The following is a 23,177-nucleotide window of genomic DNA, read 5'->3' on the forward strand; positions in this document are numbered from 1 at the left end:
CGCTCATTTGTTCACCAGACGTTTGTTCAACCAACAATCAGCATTGTTAGAACCAGCACGTTTCTCATTTGCGTGGCAATATGTTAGCCGCTGGGGTTTTCATCCTCCCACTCTCTCCAGTATCGACGGCATCTGGAAAATGTAATCAAAATAGCGCTTGTATTGGATCATACCAGGCACATTCTGTTCTTGCCGCAGCAACGCTAACGTCCTTGCGAATAAGCGTACTAACATATCTCTTGAAACGATGACAAACGTCTTTTGTATCCGAACGAACCCATACACAAAGCACAAAATAAAATAGAGAATGTAATTCAAAGAATTATTTCAGTTTTTTTTTTTTTTTTTTTTTTTTTTTTTTTTTTTTTTTACAACTTAAAATGCTAGTATGTAGCTATAGTAGCATGTAAGCTAGCACCGGCGAAATCCTCCATCCAGGATCAATTTACACCAAGCTGCTAAGCTCCCAGAGGACCGTCACGATGTGTCTGTTCAAGGACTCATCCAACGCATCGAGCTCTGACCTGACCCCCTCCTACGCTCAAACATTCGCATTGGATAGCTAGCTGAGTCAGTCCTCCCACGTTTGTTATAAATAAACGCCACGCAAGGCAATATACATGCAAACGCCAACATATGCGCTCGTGGGGCGGACACACGGACATTTAACGGACGCTAATGGCGGACTTTTAGTTTTTTGACTAATATGTTTTTCATATTTCAGTACGACAGTGTCACATGACTCTTTCGGTAGCTCTTTCGGTAGTTGCTAAAAAAGAACAAAAAACTGAACACCGACAGCAACTTCAGTAACTTATTACTTTGATTGCAAAAAGTAAAATAAATCATACGACGAGGCACTCTTAAGTCAAGGTACTGTACTGTATACCCGTCACATCAGGACCATATTATTCCTGCGTTTTTATATCTTAACACGTTGAAGGCAAGTTACGCCTCAGGGATGGACCGTAAAGGTTCTTCCACACTGACACAAATTGATCAACGGTTCAGTGCTTGTTATGTGTCGTCGTAGCACCGGTTTACCTTTTATAGACACAATATAAATGTATAGGCTAACCCGACATTGATAGATATCAGGCAATTGAAGTACTTCGGGGTAGAGTCAACACGAAAGGGGAGGTTGTCCCCGATTTCTATTTTAAGGTGTGTTTGCTAGGGAGATATTCGCCGCAGAGTCTCCCCTAGACGAGTCTCAGTCAGAGCGAGAGCCGAGATACTGACGCAAGGTCTTCTCTCGGCCTGTCGCACTTGGCATGGCGCTGCGTTAGCCCACTTGACGAAGCCACCCACCCTACCCCCCTTCAAGTAGCCTTGTCTCAGCTTTAGACGCAAAGCATGCTGAGAACTGTGGAGAGGTATGCGCGTCGACCGCGGAGACTTAAGTGGGCTCTGTCGTTTGGCACCTCTGTCCTTGTTGACTTCTGGCGGATCAGAGGGAGTCTTTTAAAAAGCTCGTAAATGCGTGACCGCGGCAGCGACTCACGCTGGCATTAGGCAAGCAGTTGATTTCCAAAAGTACTTCGTATTTTTTATATACCGTTCCGAGCATTTTTGCACATCAATTCTACATTTTTGCCTACACGCCGCAATCGAAATTCGGATTCCTACCATATTAAAACCTTCTCCAGACCGCAGCCAAGTCGTCAAAACAAAATCAAACACAGAAGAAGCAGAAATATGTTTTGTCAAGGTTATTGCAGGAACCAGCAGCGGCATGTCGTCAATTGCCATGGCGATATTTCCATATTGATGTTAGTAATTACTGCATGGCACCGAGAGTTGTCTTTCATTTAATCCCCGGAGGAGGAGGAAGGGTTGTCGAGCCTGCTCAAGGTCTTCTTTCCTCATGGCAGCTGCTTTACACGTATACTCAACATAAACCCGCCGTATTCTGGTCCACACTGCGTTAAGTCTTCCCATCTTTCAATCTTCCATAGACCGGATGTTTGTGCCGGACTCCATTTTCCACATCTCAAAGATCCACCTCCCCCTCAAAATCTCTGTGATCCTAAATCCTGTTGTGTGCGTCGATGGGATTATGCTAGCAACAAGGGGCCGCGCGACATCTGAAAAACACCCTGACAAAGTAGGGACTACATAGCTACCACCCTCCTGGTAATCCTCTCTTGGGTCAATGTTTTTAATGTCATCTGCCCGTGGATTACTAGATCCCTGGTGGGCAGAAATCGCAGGAACCCCCCCAGGGCTATATCCTGTGCCCACTTCTATTATGTCAAGGTCTAAAAATTTGTCAAGGATAGCACATAATTGAGCAGATCTATATTGGCCATTGCCAAAATTGAAGACCTTTCCATTACCAGGAACCAAAGTCTCCCAAGTCTCTGCACTTTCTATACTCTTGACGAAGCAGAGTCAACGACAAGAGCTGATAATACAAGTCTGCGATCATCCATCACAGTCTTTTTTTTTACTCCCACAAAACCTGCCCTGCTTCCTCTTGACAGTTTGCCATCACTTATCATCCGGCAGCACCTTCACTCCAAAACAATGCCGCCTTGTTCAGTCAACCCCCCCTGGCATGATCTGGTACATGATCATTTTCCCCTTCCTTCCTCCTCCTTGTTTTCTGGCACCACGACAGCTTCTGTTATCCCAAACAAACTCCTTATTTGACTTCACCGTCGGGTTTTTATTTGGGCCCGCAAACAGGCAAATTCTGGATGACACTCTGAATTCTCCCGAGAGGAAGCTTTTAGCTCTATACACACATCTCCCCCGTGTGTACCTTGTACTTGGGGTGCTCATCGAACGCCTGTGTAAAGGAATTGCCCAAATATATTACCTACCAAACCCTGTGCAGCAACCTCGATCGCTAGCTACAAAACAGATCTTTTGTACTTATGACTTCCTCCAAAGGGATACGATCCACACTAACCAAATACAAAATCCGCAATCCAGAGTCACATTCCAGTGTCATTTTAAGAAAAATCATTTTGGAAAACCTCTTTTCTATGATTGGTCAGTGTAGGTTAGCCAAATTACTAGTGTAGCATGATCTACCGAAGACTAATTCCTTGTGTGTTCTATACACTTGACCAATAAAGATGATTCTGATTTCTGTATATGTCCCATAAATTGTTAGCATACCGCACCCCGTCCGTCGGATTGTTGTCACGTATCTGATCTTGACATCGTCGTAATTGTCGCAGTGATCCACTGATGCCTCATTAGCGTACTGTAATATATCACCTGCGTGCTCCCCCTCCCCCACACTCATTGTGTTCTCTGATAATGAACACTAATAGAATTAGCTTCTATCAAGCCATCTCATTTTGGGCTTCCCCTCAGCTCTGTTTGTTACACCTGCGGCCTTGGTCCAGTGTAGCCACGGAGAGGTCTGGACATTTATGATTTCAATGCTATCGCTTGAATTTAACACCTAGGTGCTAGCAGAGGGTTATAGAAAAAAGTAATAAAGTATAACATTAATTTTCCTCTTGAAGCTTTGAAGCTAGGCCGCCACGCCGCGGTCAGTTAGCGTTGATCCTCCCGTTAGCATTTTGAGCAGACGATACGGAAATCTCTCACACTGTATTGTAGTCTTCGCCGAAATAACGTGTTAAGTTCCCACGGTAACACGGCATTTTTTTTAAGCTTGCCGAAGCCAAGTTCCATTTTGATCCATGATGCAATCCCAAGAGAGTGTGGCTACAAAGTAGGCGTTACTTGATCAAAGGTAGGAATAAAATGAATGTGGATTGAAACCACGGGTGGGGGGGGGGGGGGGGTTAAAACTCAATTAAAGTGAAATAGAAAGCTGTAGTTAGACCTCACACAATTTCAGGCGCGACAATATTTGAATCGGACGGTGATCATTTTGTTGTTAAAGCGCTACATAAACGAATATGTACAATATGTATTTTATTGTTGCTATCTATTTGCTATCTATTCGCTACCTCGCTCGCTATCTATTTGCTATCTATTTGCTATCTAACTAGCTGGCTACATCATTAGCTATTTATTTGCTATTTATTCACTATCTAATTAGCTGGCTCGCTAATAGACAACTAATAGATAGCTAGCTAGCTAGTTAGCTAGCTATCTATTTGAGTTATTCCGGTTTGAGTGGGCGCTTAGAAAGGAAATGTATCATTATTATTATTATTAATATATTGTATTTTGTACAGCTGCCCCCATTTCAAGCTCTTATAACTCCAGACCCATATAATTTAGGAATTAACTCTTTTTTTGATGAAAGAAGAATTTCTATGGTTTGTAACGCTATATTGAATGTTTTTGAAGTCCTAAAAGTCAATATTCTGTGGGCCCTTTGAATTTGAGTGACAATGACAAAAACCCTGGCACTGGAGTGGACATATTTTTGCACATCGTCTGGCAGTGACTCATCTTGACCTTTGCGTATTGACGTTGAAGATTCTTCCCTATGTTTGTACATTCTTTTAATGTATTTAAAACCAGGGAGGTGGGCTTCACTGATGGTCTTTTAGGAATATTAACAATCCACGGCGGTTCGTTTTGCATGGAAGTGCACCATGCTGGGCGTGACAATCTTTCGTTCCATCTTTTCTCACCTGTGAAGAAAAACAGGCTTCTACTCGCCGCTGATATGATAAAAACCTCACATTAGTGGCATTAGAAAAGGGAGGGGGTGGAGACGACTCTGCAGCTAAATGCATTTGAAATGCTATTACTATACTTGCCTGCGCACGTAATTAGCCAAACACACAAAGGACGTTGAAATGTGACCCGCCGTTTTAACGCACTGATGTGAGTGCACGGTTGGATTTGTTTATGCTTTCATCATGGTGTGGGTTGTGTTCTCTCAACCCGGAAGTAACTCAAATAGACAGAAAGCTAGCGATTTAGCTAATAGATAGCTAATAATAATATTAATACATTTCATTCATAAGCACCTTTCAAAACTGTCAAGGTCACTTTACGGTCACAGGATAAGTTTTTCTGTGGCTGAGCAGCGGCAGCCACATGCACCAGCGTTCACCCAACCCGGAAGTAACTCAAATGGATAGAAAGCTAGCTAGCTAGCCAATCGATGGCCAACAGATACCTAGCTAGATAGCCATCCAGCTAGATGGTGAATAGATAGCTAGCTAGCTAGCTAGCCAGCGTGTTTGTGTGTGTGTGTGTGCGTAGGAATACTTTAGTTTCGCAGGCGTCCACCTCCTCTTCTTCTTCTTTTCCTTTCGGCTTTTCCCCTCAGGTGTCGCCACAGCGAATCAATGTCCTCCATTTATCCCGGTTTTGTGCATCCTCTTCCCTCACACCACCTACCTTCATGTCCTCTTTGACCACATCCATATACCTCCTGCAGCATCCTACTCCCGATATAGTCACTCTCTTCTGGACATGTCCAAACCATCTCAGTCTGGCCTCTCTGACTTGGTCTCCAAAGCCTCTAATAGGAATAGGAGTTGTCCCTCTAATGGGCTCATTCCTGATCCTATCCAACCTGGTCACTCCCAAAGAAAACCTCAACATCTTCAGCTCTGCTACCTCCAGCTCTGCCACCGTTTGACTCAAATCGTTTCGTTCTTTCTCAGACTTTTCCAAATGTTGTCTGAGCCCAGAAACCTCGTCCTCTTCGGCACACAGTAAATAGCTAGCTAGACAGCTATATAGCTAGATAGTTAAATGATAGCTAGCTACATAACTAGCTAATAGACAGCTATTGAGCCAGCTAGATAGCTTATAGAAAGCTAATAGATAGTTAGCCAGTCAGCTGGATAGCTAGATAGCCAGACAGCTAGATATCTAGCTAATAGATAGCCAGCCAGCCAGCTATAAAGCCATCTAGCATCTAGTATTTATCTGAGAAATATAGCATGTGTTTCTGTGGTTGTCTTTTGATTTCGCTTTTCTGCTTTTTTTTCTTTTAGTTGTTTTGGATGCTCTCTTTATAAAATTGGTGGAGATTAATGTCAACAACCCCAGGATGATGGATAAATTGATATTTGAATCAAATCCAGTCATTCAACATAATTCCGCTCCTGGACTTCCGGATAGCCCCCGCCAACGCTGCTCTCTGATTGGCTGCTGGCTGCCTGGCAGGAAGAAAGAGCTGCTGTGTTGAGGCCGAAAACTCGGGCACAATCTGGAGCGGGGGTGGGACGACAACAAAATACCTCCGTGGAAGATTACACGGGCCGGACACTCAACAGGAGACGTCAAAGGGATTTTTTTGGGTGCTCTTTTTTCACGATTTTTTTTGCACATCGAGCTGAGTTCGGCATGCTTTTTTTGCACGCCGCTATGACGCGTGCGTGGCTGTAATCAAAGTCCTCGCTCGCTATACTCTTAATTTTTTTTGAGATTGCAAATCTTTGGATGGAGGACACATAGCTGAGCAGCTTTGTCGTGAGCTCCTTGCAAGGAGAAGGAAAGAAAAAAAACTCCACGATAAGAAAGAGCTGCGATGAAGGAACCGTAGACGAGAAAAAAGCAGGGTAAGCTTTTTGTTTACCCCTTCTTCTGTTTGTTTATTTTTTAACACGCCATTTTATTTATTTTATCCCTGGTTATTTATTTATTTTATCCCACCGAAAGCTTCTTCATTTTTTTTATTGCACTCGAGGCTGATCGACGGCTCTCCCGCATCAGGTGAGTTCAAATCCGCAGTTTTTCGCAAGCCATTTGCTCGGTGACCTTACCTTAGCAGCAAAAAAAAACACCAACCCCCCTTTTTAAACCACTAACCCTGCGTTATTTTGGGCTGTCCTTCTGTTCCACGTCCAGAATCGCGTTGTTAAAGCGCGAGGGGGCTGAAGGGGGTTGGTTGGTTGACTCATGCAAACACGCATGCCCATTTTTGGCTTCATGTTCACCCCAAAAAAAACCTCCACAAACCAGTAAATCGAACAAGGGTTGAAGGGATTAAACCACCCGTGGGGCTTAGCCAGCTGTCACATTCCGAGTGCCTTCATTCATTTGCCCTGCACGTCTTCGCATTTAATCAGTAAACGTGTTCATTTTATGACCCTTTTTTGTGTGTGTGTGGGGGGGGGGGGGGGGGGGGGGGGGGAATAACAGCTGACGTGAAACGTGTATCTAACAAGTGGCACGGAACGCACAAATGTCCATTTGTGGATTTATTTAAATCGGATGTCCTGAGCAGGGAGGTCGTTTTAATCATATTCACTTTGTAGTATCATTTTTGTTGTCAGTCATGCTCATGGTGTATCCTGTCAAATACTCGATCAAAAGAGAAAACATGGCATATGCACTTATTTTTTTCTTCTTCAAAATACATATTTCATGTTTATGTGGCTGGAAAAAAACGTCTCCCCATTGAGATGAATGCAAATGCCATGATTCCATTCCAGGCTAATTCTAGTAGCTGATATATTTTAATTCGTTGAGGCTACCGATACTAGTCACCAATATCTAAGGGCACAGGTGTCAAAGTCAAGGCCCGAGGGCCAAATCCGGTCCGCCACATCATTCTTTCGGCCCGCGAAAGCGAATTCATTGTGAAATTCCATGATGCTTTCTAAAATCCGAACCAAAGTGTCATATTTTTGGATGTAAACCACAATAACAGTGTTTTATTCTTGACTTTAGATGTGAAAACTAGTTATTTATTAATTTGTTGTGCGCTCTATATGTAATATGTGGAGGGGATTAAACATTCTAATGGCTTCCCCAAATTCATAACGGCCCTCGATAGGAAACCATAAAAACAATGTGGTCTGCGACCAAAAAAAATCACTTTGATACCCCTGTTTAAGGCGACAGAAAAAAATGATGATAATAATAATAATACATTTATAGGTGCCTTTCAAAACTGATAGTAGGTCGTCCTCCAATGCAGGACTTTATGACACATTGGTGGATCATCATCTGTATTAGAAAAAAAGTCATTTTTATGTATATTTTTAGTATACTGTAACTATCTATGTGTCTTAAAACTGTTTGTGCGCAATTATCCATCGCTTAAAGTGTGATAACACTATGCTACTTTAGCTAGCCCGTCAATCGCGTTTTTCGGGTGATAACATTAAGCTGGCAGCGTTTCCCAACGGACTTTTGTGGTTGTTTTAAATACATAATTTGTATGTTTTTGGTGTTTTGGTTAGTTTGATTGGTGGGTGATATTAGCTAGATTGTTTATCTACTTCCAATTCGCTTATTTAAAGGGAGTGTTGATGTCTGTAAATCAGGTTAGCTGTCACCTGCTCAGCCAACAAGTGTGGCATTAAGCAAGTAAATCTTTTCATTAGCCATCTCTGAGACACCTGAGAACTATTTCAATATGTAAAAGAGAAGACGTAGAGCATATTTGCCTTTTAATTTATTATGTAACTTCAATTTATAGTACATGTTTATAATGCCGATGAAAATATCCGGCTAATGTGAAAGTCTTATGGTCAAATTTCGATTCAGTGACAATATGAAATGAGTTTTTTTAATGTGTATTTTGATAAGTCTGATATGTCACATCCCATAATTCTAGTTTGCTATTCGGCGTTGATTCTAATCATGGTAATGGGAACTTGCACCTCATTGTTCCGAGGTGGGGAGCCACAACTGGCAAATGATGATCATCATAAAAACGTCCAATTCATTATCTACCGTGACGATGGCGAGGTGTTTGTCTATCTTTCACATACCAAAGCGATACGTCTTCATTTATTTCCGATTACGCGGCGACCTATCTCTTTTTTTTTGTTTACTATTCCTCTGGTTTTTCCCTGTGTCGTGCTGATTCATGCGAATCTTTGAAAACAAAAACGACTATTGACCAGTGGGCAATTTTGCTTGTGGGTCAGCACGGTCGCTATTGACGTAAGGCACATAATTGCTTTTGTATTATGGGGCGTAAGGGACCAAGTGTGGTTTTATTTAGTTTTCTTGACCGAATAGTGGGTCATTATTGGGTTAAAGATGTCTCCGGCGGCAATGTTTCAACATTAGTTCAGACATAATGCGCAACCTTGAACGCGTTTTGTTCCCGGTTCAAAAAGAAAATGTGATCAATAACTTTTGAAAAGGTTTTTGTACTCTCTCACCCTTACCAGACCTTTTTTAAACAACATATGGGGTGTTTGACTTTAAAGGTCCTGTTTTATGCTAAAACATGAAAACAGCCTTTCAATACACTCTTAACTTTAATGTTAAAAGTTGCTTTGCAGATGAATAAAACTCGACTGAGTGGAGACGGACTTTTAGAAAGAAGCAGCTAGCTGATCAGCGCCTTGCTAGCTGCGTTTCTTTTGTCCAACTAAGCATTATACTCGTTTTTTTTTTTTTTTTTCCTAAACATTCAGGTACCGGTAATTGGATTTTACGTTTTTTGCTTAATGTTAAAATGTTTTGGTGTTATTCAGAATGGGAAAGCACATTTATTTATTTATTTATTTATTTATTTATTTATTTATTTGTGTGTTTATGTATTTATTATTTTGGGGGATTTGTTCATTTTTTAGATGTTTAAACACTGTGGTTAGCTTATTATTATTATTATTATTATTATTATTATTATTATTTTTAATTTATTATATAATAGGAATAATAAGAATACATAACAATAAATAAAATTAAGCACATTATTATTAGTTTTTTTTCTATTATTATTATTATTATTATATAGGAATAATAAGAATACATAATACATTTTATTTTAAGCACCTTATTATTATTACTGTTATTATTATTATTATTATTATTATTATTATTATTATTATTATTATTATTATTATTATTACAATACATATTGATTTATATAGCACTTTAACAACTGAAAATTCTTACTATAAATTTTTTATTTTGGAAGGGAAAGGGTGACACACATGGTATTTCGTCTCTTCGTCGAGTTTTTCCCCAACATTTTCAATTATTCATGTATTTATTTATTTAAGACATTTGCAGTTCTCGGCTTTTGAAGTCGCGCTTCATGTTCAAACGATTCGCTGGTCTTTTTTCCATCGTCTGACCTATTTGGTGGCAGGCTAGCAATTGTTTTATTGATTTCTTTATTTTGGGATGACGTCAATCATGCCTCCCGTCACTTCCGACATCGCTAGCTGGGCTGTCGAAATGAAACCACATATGAATGCACGTTGCGTCCTGTATTGGAAACGCGTTAAGGTTCCCGAGTACATGATCACGCTTGCCCGAAATCTATGTTTGTCTTCATTAATGAGGAGCGTATCCCAACTCTTGTATGGCAAACAAGCCGGTTCTGTCCAGCGCTTCATTGATTTCCTCCCATTAACGCCCGGCGGCGTTAAACAGATACATTTCAAGTGATGCACTCATCACCGCGTAATCACCACGCAACTTAAACGCCCCCCTAGCGCCTGAAAATGAAGCCGATGGAGAGCTTTGACCTCTCCTGAATGCCGCCTCACCTGCTGGCCGCTATACTAGGCAGTTAGCGCTAATTATTACCACTCTGATGCTAATTTGGGACTCTGGGTGTTCCCCAGAGGTCTGACTTCTTCTCTTATATAACTTCCGACATCGCCCGGTCGTAAAATATGCCAAGCGCCGTATGTCTTCTCTTGGCCGCGTTTGTCCTTCCCGACTGTTTGCTGAGTTCGGTGTGACCGCAGTGGGCGTTGAGATGATAAACAAGTCATTTACCGGAGTTAATTGGAACTTTATGATAGCGTGTCCCTCGCTAGATTAATCGCGCCCGGCCAGATTTTGATCATAACAGATTCCAGTCAAGAAAATACAACTACAATCTCACCCAAGCGGTTTTTGGGTTTTGGAAATTATCTCACGAGAGAAGGTCAGCGGTACGTGTCTCGTCGTCCACATCAAAGTTCGGAGCTTTGTGTGACGTTATCTGTTATGACAGCCACGCGAAACTCATTTAAATGGATCGCGTTGTTCTGATAGTCGAAGGATTTTTGGAGTAAGTTCCACAGCGCCCGAAGCGGGCTACATCCGATCTCATCATCACTGTAATATTATGCGCTCAGGACCCATACCTCTGAGCTAACTCATTACATTGCAGGATTTGAAGGGAAAAAATGGTCATTAGGATACAGCGACAGAATTAAATATCTTGATTAAATTGAGGGGGGAAAAAGATTAATTCCTGTCATATTGGTGACTGACTACGCCATAAGTGGAGACTTGAGGACTTTGCATCGGCCTATTCGCAAAATAGTGACCAGATCATTAGTTGGCTTTCGCGCTTTTGAGTATCGCGGTTACGATAGTGGACAATTTATGTAATGAGTGTTCTAAATCCACTCTAAACTGTCCAATGCTAACATTTTGAATTGTCGAAAAAAAAAATCAAAAAAAATCAAAGTGGCTTTAATGGCCCGGAAGACGTTAAGGGGTGACCCCGGCGTGATTTTCAGAGCTAACAAACGCTGCTTTAAAAAACACACACACACACACACACACAGTGAAAGTGTCAAAAAAAAAAATCCTCGGTTGTTTGGCTTTAATTCACATTTTATTTTGGTTCCGTTAAATTCATAATCTTGGTTTGTTTTCCGAAAAATGGGTGCGATAATCCAGTTCCTTTACGTTTATTTGTCTGCATGATATCCGGTGAATAAGGTGATTTACATCTGCTAGACTTTTGACGAACCGCATCCCACGTATGACGTTTTTATAGAGTCACCGTGGTGCTACTGACATAAACGACCGCTTATTCCAACAACACATCACACGGCGCCGTTGTCAGGCGAGAGTCATTCGGCGACTGGTTACCCAGGCCTTTTTTTGGCTTAAACGTTCCTCTGTCTTATCTGACCAGCTGTCTGTGAATCAGCCTCCGAAATGTTCAGGGCATGCTAATTTAAGTCCCCTTCAAACAAAGCAGCATGACTACAAGCTGCCATCCTGATCCTCTAACTCTATAGAGCGAGAGAGACCCGTCACTACTCTTTGGATTATAACTATCGTATTTTCCGCACAATAAGGCACATATTCAGATTTTTTAAAAATGTTTTGTGAAGCGTTTTGTTCCAGCTGGAGCTGTTGAGAAAGCGCGATTTAGATAAAGCTGGACTGCATTGTGTTGTATTCCGTGTAGCGTAGTTCCGTCTAGGGGCTGCATATCGCAACTGCATTCATTATTTTTCTTTCTGTCCTTTGTGCCTTATAATGCGGTGCGCCCTAGACATGAAAATAGATTTAAAAGAGGCGATTCGTTGAAGCTGCACCTTATCGTATGACAAATACGATTTTTGTCACTCCATTTCAATCCACTACCAAAAACTGTTCTGGTCTTCTCACCTCGATGCCCGAGTGTCCCAATTGATGCATTCTGTCCCATCCGCCTTATAATGCGGTGCGCCCTAGATATGAAAATAGATTTAAAAGAGGCGATTCGTTGAAGCTGCGCCTTATGTACCGTAGCGCCCTCTCGTACGAAAAATACGTTTGTTGTGACTGCATTTCAATCCACAACCGAAAACTGTTCCGGTCTCCTCACCTCGGTCCCCAGAGTTTCCCAATTGATGCATCACACGATGCCACCCTTAAAATAATTGCCTGTTATGTTTCGGGAAGGGATCAGATCTGTCTTTGTGACCAGACCAGATACTACCAGATTGGAACGGAACAGTTGTTCAATGCGTCAATTCCGATTGTTCTGCTCTGCAGACCCAAATAACAATGTCGTATATGAATGAGCGCATATTGAATTCCAATATTTATTTCCTGAACCGACTTGTTTACACTAGAACCGCCCACCGCCACTTACTAACCCTGCGGATGCTTTGATACCTCTGCATTGTCCGAGAGGATCTTCCATCTCCTGCTTAATACAACAAACAAATTATTTGCTTTGAGTAACTTGTTTCGCAGCCGTCTCCAATAGATGTACATTTTCCGCGCGCTAGTCGCTCGGCGTTCTAATATGTCGCCGCAGCAAGACGGCCGAGTAAAAAGGATCTCATCAAAGTGTCGCACTTTTAAAGAAGACAAACTGGAATGGCCATGTAGCCCCTGGCAGAAATTGTTTCCCAGGCGGCTCGGGTATAAGCGGCGTCTGGTGATGAAGGACCGATATTTTAGCAGTCGGGATGAATGCGGGTTGAAAATGGAATGAAATGAAGTTCGGCAGAGAGAGAGGTGGTAGGGGGAAACTAATGAGCTCATTTTGAATTTGGACAGAAGGGTAATCGAACAGCCAGGTTACTGACCCTAATGCGGGTATCGGGTCTGCAGTCATCCGAGAGTTCATGATTTGCGTTTGGAAATGGTTTGACAATGCATACCCAGACAAAAGCGACACTATGTAGTTGATCCAGACCACATCCGGACTACACCCATGTAAAAAAAAAACATACATTGGTAGTTTTAACGCCAAAATTTGAATCGCGCAGTAAACGAGTGACAGACTGAAGACGAGGCGAAGTGCGCAAATGGTGTCACGCCCCAGGGGAATTTGACAGGAAGCAGCAACCTGCCGTCATTTTGTCGCAGAACCATATTTTTGGTACGCACGAGGTTGCTTCACGTCGCGACGGCGACAAACGAGGTTGTTCCCAGGGAGAAAGATCGTAAGGGGTCCGGGATAAGACTGTAAAAGCCTTTTGGAAACATGCCGTGCTATCCAAACGGTGGGAGAAGGGGGGCTAAAAGGCAGTGGGTAGTGATATAAAGTGACTGTGATTTCAAGCGAATCTTACCTCTGAAGACTGTCGGTTTACATCAGCGCGGCACAGGCTACAAATCGCACCGCATTTTCCTCATCCAACTGTAGCCCTTTAGCACTTCAAGTCTGGTTCATTCCAGTCGGCGCACTCCGACGCTGTGATTGTTTTGTTTTCGGCTCCCGAGTGCCGCCGAAAAAAACGGCATGTGGTGAGTTTATCGGCGTCGGGGACATGCCAGTGACTACGTCTTTATAGACTAGAGCATGATTTAGTTGGCATGCAAAAAAATACAAAAAACATCTTCGTTAGCTTATTCACTGCCATTCACTGGAAAGTATGACGTAGAGTGCCATTCCCAAATTAGTTTGGGTCTTGTTTTTTTCTTGCTTGTGCATCGATAAAGCGCTGGCCAGACCTCTAGCAATGTTTTTCCCTTCCACAAGGGGCCAGAATTTCCCTTTTCTGTCCATGCTAGCACTTTGTTCCAATTCAGCTGTTGCTAAAGCGCTATCTTAACCAATATATATGTAATGTAATGTCATGTAATGTAATGTAATTCTCTATGTAAAACCCTTAATGCGTTCCAATCACCCTTTTAAAATGCAAACATAAATGTTTCTTAAATGACTAAAACCCCAATCAGGTGTAGCGACGCTCAATTAAAACCGGTCTTTGAGGCGATGTGAAAGGCACCTCCTTATGTGGCCCTACTTTTGTCCGAGGACGATTTTCACCTCCAAATGCCTTTTTCGCACTTGCTTAGCTCCGGTGACACCCGTAATGCTACAGCTGCTTTTGTGTGGCCGCGCGCACGTCCCTTCCCTACCATAACAGAATACTGATGAGTATACAAGCTTAATGAAATGAGGACAGCCCCCCGCCTGCACAATCAATATACGCCCCCTTCCCCTTACCAAAACCCCCTGTTCCGCCACCGCCAGTGTGGCAAAAGTCATTTAGTCCGTACGATGCGCCGTACCGCCTTTTGTGTTGATGTTGTTTTGACCCATGGCCACTCGTGATTATCGCGTTGGCGAGAGAGTACCCCCCCCCCTCCACCATACACACACACACAACCCCCTTCACCTGAGTAGGCGGCAGCAGTTCAACGAGTGAAAAGGGTATGCAGGTTCTTTCTTCTCTTGAGTCGCACTCGTTTCGTGTTGAAGGACACATTCCGCGTCGGTGTTAGCGAAGGTAAAGCGACTTCAGTATCTTGTCGCCATTCTGCGATAAATAGCGAATTTCACGACTATCAGTTCCATTTTTTTCAGTTTTTTTTCCACATAATTTTCAAATGTAACCACAAGGGGGCGTTTTTGGGCTTTTTGTCGTACAATAGGTAATTGTGATTTTTTTGGACATAGTACAGGTAACATCCGACTTACGACCAAGTTCCGTTCCGACCAAATGATCGTAAGTCGAAAAGGTCGTAAATTGAAATCCATTCAAAATGTTGAGTAGAGACTCGGAGGCTAAGTGACTGGCAAACGACCCCCCTCTGTTGCCATCACACGGTCAATTGCTGTGCGAGAGTGAGATGCTTGGCTGGCTGGCCAAAATTGTCGTACACGTGCTAGCGCGTTGTGGTGCCAGGCGTAAAATAAACATTTTAAAAATAGGATCTATAGGTTAGTTAATTAGCTTTTTAGTTACTTAGCTTTTTAGTTGGTTAGTTATTTAGTTATCTGTTTAGTTATCCAGTTATCTATCTACACAGTATTTATTCATTTACCTATACATTTATTTCATAACGTCCCCTCATATATAACTCATCCCATTACAATGTCATATGGGTACATTGGTCAAATCAATGCTTTTTTACCGTTTATCTTCCACTCACCTATTTTGTTGTTGTGTTTATGTATTTTTTTTTTAGTGCCATGAATCATCGCGGGCAACAGCTGCTCCCCACATAGAGGTCGACCCCCGCCTCTCTTTCCATTCAACTCACTGCGGAGGATGCTGGGAATGTGTCGCGGGCGCAGGAAGTTCCTGGCGGCCTCCCTCGCCCTGCTTTTCATCCCGGCGCTCACTTGGCTTTACCTGGCGGTCGGCAGCTTTCAAGGTACGTTTGGCTCCAAGTCGTCTGAGGATGAGTTGATCAATTTGCGAGGAAATGTCGAGGGAAAAGTAAAAAAGTAAAAAATTGCAATCCCTCAGGGACGGGATTGCAATGGATCCTTTCAATTTCGATGACTTTTAGTGTGTAGTATTTGCTTTGATTATTAATGTGAGTTTTAGGGAAAATGCATTATAAATCTCACTGGCTATATATGAGCTATCTAGCTAGCTATTAGCTAGCTATCGACTTGCTATATATTAGCTGTCTAGCTGGCTATTAGCTATCTATCTAGCTAGCTATCTCGCTGGCTAGCTATTAGCTATATATTAGCTAGCTTTCTATCTATTTGAGTTACTTCCGTGTTGAGTGAACGTTGGCGCGTGTGACTGTCGCTGCTCACCCACAGAACAATTTACCCTGTGACTGTATAGTGACCTTGAGAGTTTTGAAAAGTGCTTCGAATAATCATAATAATAATACATTCCATTGACGAAAAGAGATTGTCTCGCATCTCCTGTCCCACATAAATCCGCTTCAATTCCAAGCCGTGACAGTTCCACATAAATGAAATTTATTATTATTATTATTATTATTATTATTATTATTATTATTATTATTATTATAAAAAATGCAACGCAAAATATGCAATTTTTTTCAGAATTTTATTGCCACAAAATAGACAAATTTCAATTAGTGAAAATGATTTATTTATTTATTTATTGCTCTGAATTAATTCCATCTTGCAAAACATTCCCAGAGGTCTGGCCAACGCTTTATCGGCACCCAAGCAAGAAAAAAAACTAAACCCGTACAAATTCATATTTTATATGAACTGTTGTGAATGAGTTCAAATGAGCCATTTTTCACTGCGGGTTTCCCTTCGCATGACAATTTCGGAATATGCGCCAATCATGCAAGTAAACTAATTATGAGATTGATTTTAAAATGTCCGCCCGGTAGGAAGTTGTTAAAAGGTGATCTTTGCTCGAGGTAAAAGTGTGAATGTGCCAATTAGCGCTATCGTGCTGGCTTTTTTCTCACCTGCGCACCCCCGTATTCTGTTGTTCATTCTCACACCATTATTTTACCCCCCCCCCCCCCCCCCAACCCTCCTTTTGTTTCACTCTTCGCTGTTTTTTATTCGTCTTACAGAGTTTGAGGGGGATTGCGTCTCCCTAGGGCTTCCAATGTGCTTTATCTGGATGAGCGACCCAATTAAATAATATGGTGCACCTGCACCCCCCCAAAAAAACAGTTTTGTTCTTTCGCCGGGTTATAAAACTGGCATGAGTCTGTTTTGTGACCATTCACAGCATCTTCAACCCTCCCCCTCCCCCAAATAAGCACCAAAACACTTGTAGAGTTAATCCTTGAGCTGCTCAGTAAGCTACAGTCTCATTTGTTGACATCCCCGCGTCATGATTTGACATTATGGCAGCGCTTTCCTGTAAACGGAGTGGGTTTTGCGCTGGGGGGTGCCGATAAAGCGCTGGTCAGACCTCCGGCAATGTTTTTTTTTTTCCCCCCTTCCACGAGGGGGAAACATTTGCCTTTTGTCCATGTTAGCGCTTTGTTAGAGCTTCAGTTGTGTGTAGTCAGTATTCAGTATACTTGTGTATTGTATCATATTTTGTACATCTGCCCCCATTTCAAGCCCAGATAACTCCAGATCCATATAACCTAGGAATTAACTATTTTTTCTTATGAAAGAAGAGTGACTAAGGTTTCTAACGCTGTATTGTATGTTTATGTAGTCCTAAAACTGAATATTCTGTGGGTCCTGCAATTTGAGTGACAAAAACACATTTTTTGCACATCGTCTGGCAGTCAATGAATTAACCTCATTTGATCATCGCGCGTTATTTTGGCGACGCCGCCACCCCCCGAAAAGTAGGTCGTCTCTATGTTTACTGGCATCGCCATAAGAGTCTGAAAAGGGTCTTGTCTGAGAACACATTCATCAGGCAGTTACGCTCATTCGTAATTAAGTTTAATTAGCAAATAGTTAATACAATCATCCCCTTCACACACACCCCTCAAGGGTGGGTGGGGGTGGGGGGTTTTGCCATTTGAGACGGCAAACCCAGAGGCCAGTTTGAGTTAATGAAAGACCTGCTACGATGACTTTATTGATCGCGTTCATGCCCCCCCTGATTAATAGGAAGACAAATGATTTAGCGTGAGGCTTTTTGGAACGCGACACTCGTTAAAATGCGCAAAGCAGCCAAAAATGAAATGAAATCAAATGAAATGTTCCGACTTGGAATTGGCAGCTTGTTAATATCGACTTTGTATTTTGGTTTTCTCAGAGTTGACTGACTATTCAGTATTCTGTAGGCCCTGCAATTTGAGTGACAATGACTAAAACCCTGGCACTGAGCTGGATGCATTTTTGCATGTCGTCTGGCAGTGAATGAGCTCAAAAAAAGATGAATATTTATTTATATTTTTTTTGGGGGGTCAGTGCAGGAGTAGGGTCGGGGGGTTCAAGATGAAAGTTAGCCACCTTCAGTTAGCGGCTACCTTTATATCTCACGGCCGCATTTGACGATAAATCACTGCATGCGAACCAGGACAGAGAAAAAAAAATCCCATTATCAAGACCCAGCGGAATTTTCATTCCGCTGATTCATTTAAAGTGGATACATACAAGAAAATGTCAACTTTCAAATGGAGTTTATTAGCATATTCCCCGGTGGTGTGTTCAGGGCCACCATTATTTATTTAACAGCCGGAGACAAATGGCCAGCGTACCATAAATTTCGCAACACAGATCAATATATTCCGCTCGAATTTCGCCAGTGTTTCGCAATATCTGAAGCACTTGGAAGCTTTTTACCTAGATGAGACAATCCGCCGGGTGGTCTTACCGAACCGGAGAGGAGAAGAAAAGCATCTGCATGCCTCGGTCGCATCGATACTTGGATCAATGCTTCTTTTTCAAGTCGAGGGAAATTGTCATGATGTCCAAGTTTGCTTGGATTGACTGACACAAACCTATAAGGGTGTGTAGACTTGTGTAACACGACGAGTGCAGAAACATCGATTTTGCTCGGTCGCTCGGCGTCTCGGTTTGACTGAGATGTTGTGATTTCATTGATTTATTGCCCATGCGGAACCTTGTGAAAAAACTTGTAGGCTTGCTTTTGTTCCATTCTTCTATGTTACTTTGGTGTCAAAGTCAAGGCCCAGGGGCCAGATCTGGCCCACTATATCCTTTTTCACGGACAACAAAATGAAATCGCCTGTAGTCAGTCTGTTCAACATTTAGTATTGCGCATCTACCACTGTGGGGTAAAAACTGAGACCCCGTAATTGGGTTTTGACAGCCTGTTAGCAATCCCGTGGCAGTATCCACATTCTCGCCCCAAATTAGCCGCTGAGAGCTACCGCTCAGTCGCAACTTTGAGGCCGAGCTCTGAAAAATGGATGAATGGCTTGTTTTCGTTCCTTGCAGGGGTACACTTGTAAATGTTTTGCTTGTGTAATATTAAAAAATCAAATAAAGTAATCTCATAGAAGTATCTTCTACCAACAGTGAAGCCCCTCCCCCTTTCCCCATTGGAAACGCTGTCGTCAACGGACACCGGAGGAGCGGGCGAACGGCTAGCGTTGGAGTCCCGGGTTCGGGCGGTGGAAGAGGAAAACCGGGCGCTGCGCCACGAGCTCAGCCGGCCACCCAGAAGCCCCTCGTCACGCCTTCCGTATGGCGGTCACCGTGGCAACCAAAGCAGAGCACATTCAGAGGAAGGCACCGGTGATAACGAGGGCCAGAAAGCCGCGGTGGCTAACAGCTCGGACTGTGTCCAGCAGCCTGTCGTGGATAAGTGTGAGGTGAGGGGTGTTGAAGGGGGCAGGGGTGTCGGAATGTTCTCATTAGTCGCTTCTCTGACGTCAGGAAAACGGATCAGACGGCCGGTATCGTTGGAGGAGAGCGGCGTTACCGTGCTGTGATCTGATAGTGCTTCCCGCGGCGCCGCAGCACATTTTCACTCAATCGGGGGTGGGGATGAGGAAGGGGGGTGACCAGACCGGAATAAAGATCATGTATCTCAGCGCTAGCTCAATAAAAACTCCAGAGTCCAACTATCAAGCAGAAATACACCAAGCCCGCGGTGTTAGCTTAATGCAAAACGACCAAGCTAACATTAGCGCCAAGCGCTAGGAGCAAATTGAGATTGTCACCGGAATTGGCTACAAAGGACAACAACCCGACTGGTTCTTAAATGAGACTCAAATGTTCCCCCATACCGTTACGGCTAATATCGCAACGTGTCCTTTTCGCCCAGGGTGAAGTATTTTTTGAAAAATGGAAAAACCGCAAGTGGGAAAAGGAAAAGAGGGTAAAGTGATTCCCGCAATGCTTCCAAAAGTGGTTGCGCGTGACCCCTTTGCTCACTTGGGTGGGGTTGTCAAGGCTGCCCTGACTCTTGACAAAAAGCTCTGGGGGGTTGGAGGAGTGGAAAAGAAATAGTTCAGACTTCGTCAAGTGTCAAAATGTCATTTGGAGTTAAAATTGGAGACCCCGCGGGCAGTCAGGGAATAAATTCTGGAGCTTTGACTTCATTCTGCAATTCATGCAAAACTGACCTAAACTTTCACTATTTACGTTGTGTAAAAAGCTGAAAACCTTCAGTCGACACGACGGTTTTTGTCGTATTTTCTATTAAGTCATTCACTGCCATTCACAAATTGATTCGGCAATTGAAAATATGATGCATTTGAGTTATTAGCTAGCTACCTAGCTTTCTATGTATTTGAGTTATTAGCTAGCATTCTATCTATTTGAGTTATTCACAATCAGAAAACCTTTATTCGTCCCACAATGGGGAAATTTGCAGTCCACAGCAGCAATATTATTAATTATTAGCTAGCTAGTTATCTTTTTATTAGCTAGCTAACTAGTTTGCTTTCTATCTACATGTATTTGAGTTATTAGGTCGCTAGCTAGCTAGCTTTCTATCTATTTGAGTTATTAGCTAGCTTTCTATCTATTTGAGTTATTTCCGGGTTGAGTGAACGCTGGCGCATGTGGCTGCCGCTGCTCAACCGCTGAAAAACCTGTCCTGTGACTGTAATGTGACCTTGAGAGTTTTGAAAGGCGCTTAGAAATGAAATGTATTATTATTATTATTATTGTTGTTGTATTTTGGACATCTGCCCTCATTTCAAGTTCATATAACTCCAGACTCGTATCATTTAGGAATTAACTATTTTTTTCAGATGGAATTAGTCCAAGGTTTCCAACGCTGTACTGAATGTTTATGTAGTCCGAAAACTCAATATTCTGTGGGTCCTGGAGTTTGAGTGACAATGACAAAAACCCTGGCATTGGAGTGGACACATTTTTGCACATTGTCTGCCAGTGAATGAGTTAAAAATTTGCTGTATTTATTTTTTTCCATATTTCGACAGACAATCCACGTCGCCATCGTCTGCGCCGGTTACAACGCTAGCCGTGATGTGGTGACTCTGGTGAAATCCGTCCTTTTCCACCGGTAAGTATTTTTTATTTTTGGGATGGCGGTGCTCTCTCTTATTTCATCGAGCTAACCGAGTCAAGGTCGAAGACAGATTGTTCTTGATGCCCGACTTTGTAGCCGCTGACATGATTTCATTTCAACCTGGAAAAAAATGGGGGGACGCTGACGTGACTGTAATGGGAGGTGACTTTGGCGCGATAAACGGTACTGCTCTGCGCTCACAGTAGATGATGAGTTTGGAATTTTGGACAGGAATGACCTTTATTGTTTTTTGTGGTCATCAAATCGCGCGGCTAATTTTCCGACGCCGCCTCCTGAGGCAATGTGGAATCAAACGAGGGCATTAAATGTTGACTCACTCTTGTTTTTGCCGCTGAGTGACAAGCATTAGAGGAGACAGCGCCCTGCGCGAACGGCCGCGTCAGCCCGTCGTCCTGACGAGATAGGGCGAATGATTACCAAATGTCACAATAGGGGGGTGGGGGTTGATTATTTGGACCTGCAGCAGTTAGCAAATAGTCGCGAGTCAATATTGGATGAAATATTAGCTTTGTCATAGGTCCCTTCTTTGAAATCGTAAAGCGCAAAATGAAACCACTTTGGTCGAGTGGGGGGCTTTTATCTGCCCCCCACCTTGACCCCACCCTGAAAACCTAGCCAGCGCAGAGATCCAGCTCATAACAAAGCGCCACTGAGTCACTCTACAATAAAGTTGAATGTTCATGCTATAGAAATTTGATTGCTATGTACATGCTATATACAATTCATCATCGTCATCATACATTTCATTTCGAAGCGCCTTTCAAAACTCTCAAAGTCACTTTACAGTCACTGGATAAGTTTTCCTGTGGGTGAGCAGCGGCAGCCACACGCGGCAGGGTTCACGCAACCTGAAACTAACTCAAATAGATAGTAAGCTAGCTAGCTAGTGAATAGATAGGGAACAGCTAGCGAATAGATAGCTAACAGCTAGCGAATAGATAGCTAATAGCTAGCCCTTCAACCTCTGCTTTCCATGTTAGGTTTCCCCAATTCTTGACCTGATTACGATTCCGCAATATACACCTTACACGCGCGACGCACACCCCCCTCGCCATCCCCCTACCCGCACGCGCCGGTTTGTTTGGCGAATTGCATTTAGCAGCATAAATCCCTTTAAGCTGTCTCATCTCATTTCAAAGGAAGCCCCCCCTGGGATAAAAAGATGCCGTTTCCTCCCGGGGTCAGACGTGATTGTCTCTCCCGGATAAGCTTCGCCCTCCCTCCCCTCACGTCCTGTCTGATGAATCATCTCATTTATTTATTGTTTTATTTTTAGACGAGCAAAATAAATAAATAACAATCTCCACTAACAGTCGACAAGAGTTTTTAGCATCGGAGGTTTTCACGCATATCACACGGTGAAGGCTGTTTAGCCGAGGAAGACGCTCATGTGTACAGTTAGCATCCCGGCGTGAGCGTCCCGGTGTGTAATTTACCGATGGTTACCTCCGAGAATGAGCGAACCATCCTGAAAATGTACCCAATTTTGACATGAGGACGTTCATAGGTAACATTAGCTTACGTAGCGTATGTTAGCGTAGAGTAGCATGTCGTCGTCGTGGTCGCTGTATTAAATCATCATCGTCAAATATTTGACGAGATAATCATGACAAAATAGTGAGCCAAATAGCATTTTTGCTTTGCAGCTGTAAAAAGTGCTTTTGTTGTGGAATATCCTCAAAGTAGGACAGCGTGTCATTAGATCCCGCCGCCGCCGCCCTAGTTTGACAGCGCATTTCAATTTTTGACATTCTGCCATATTTTCAACTTCTCGGATGCTTTGAAGTTTCTGTGAAAATGCAGCAAATCAACTAATGTGCGCGGGTTCGTATCCCCAGGCGGAACCCCCTCCACTTCCATTTCATCACTGACTCCATAGCTCAGCAAATCCTGTCGTCCCTGTTCCACACCTGGATGGTACCCGCCGTCCGGGTCGACTTCTACGACGCCGATGAGCTAAAGGTGAGGAAATCCCTTGTTTGAGTGATGATGCTAATA

At 42.9% G+C, this 23,177-nt stretch overlaps 1 protein-coding gene across 7 annotated transcripts in view; it reads left to right on the forward strand.

Moving 5' to 3' along the window:
* LOC148881548 (xylosyl- and glucuronyltransferase LARGE1) overlaps positions 1 to 23,177 on the forward strand; it is an 81,925-nt gene that overhangs the window by 41,296 nt on the left and 17,452 nt on the right. For 3 of the 7 annotated variants that reach the window (XM_088989030.1, XM_088989032.1, XM_088989033.1), the window contains 4 exons: positions 15,469 to 15,657; positions 19,193 to 19,488; positions 21,070 to 21,152; positions 23,018 to 23,141. In XM_088989030.1, the coding sequence (XP_088845156.1) occupies positions 15,552 to 15,657; positions 19,193 to 19,488; positions 21,070 to 21,152; positions 23,018 to 23,141 (609 nt within the window). In that variant the 5' untranslated portion in view covers positions 15,469 to 15,551. Of the gene's footprint in view, positions 1 to 5,955; positions 6,465 to 6,564; positions 6,619 to 13,778; positions 13,798 to 15,468; positions 15,658 to 19,192; positions 19,489 to 21,069; positions 21,153 to 23,017; positions 23,142 to 23,177 lie in introns of those variants that run through there. The other 4 variants (XM_088989028.1, XM_088989029.1, XM_088989027.1 and 1 more) reach the window with 4 other exon arrangements.

This window comes from Hippocampus bargibanti, linkage group LG22 (assembly GCF_051943395.1).
Source record: "Hippocampus bargibanti isolate YZ-2025 linkage group LG22, ASM5194339v1, whole genome shotgun sequence".
Lineage (NCBI taxonomy): Eukaryota > Metazoa > Chordata > Actinopteri > Syngnathiformes > Syngnathidae > Hippocampus > Hippocampus bargibanti.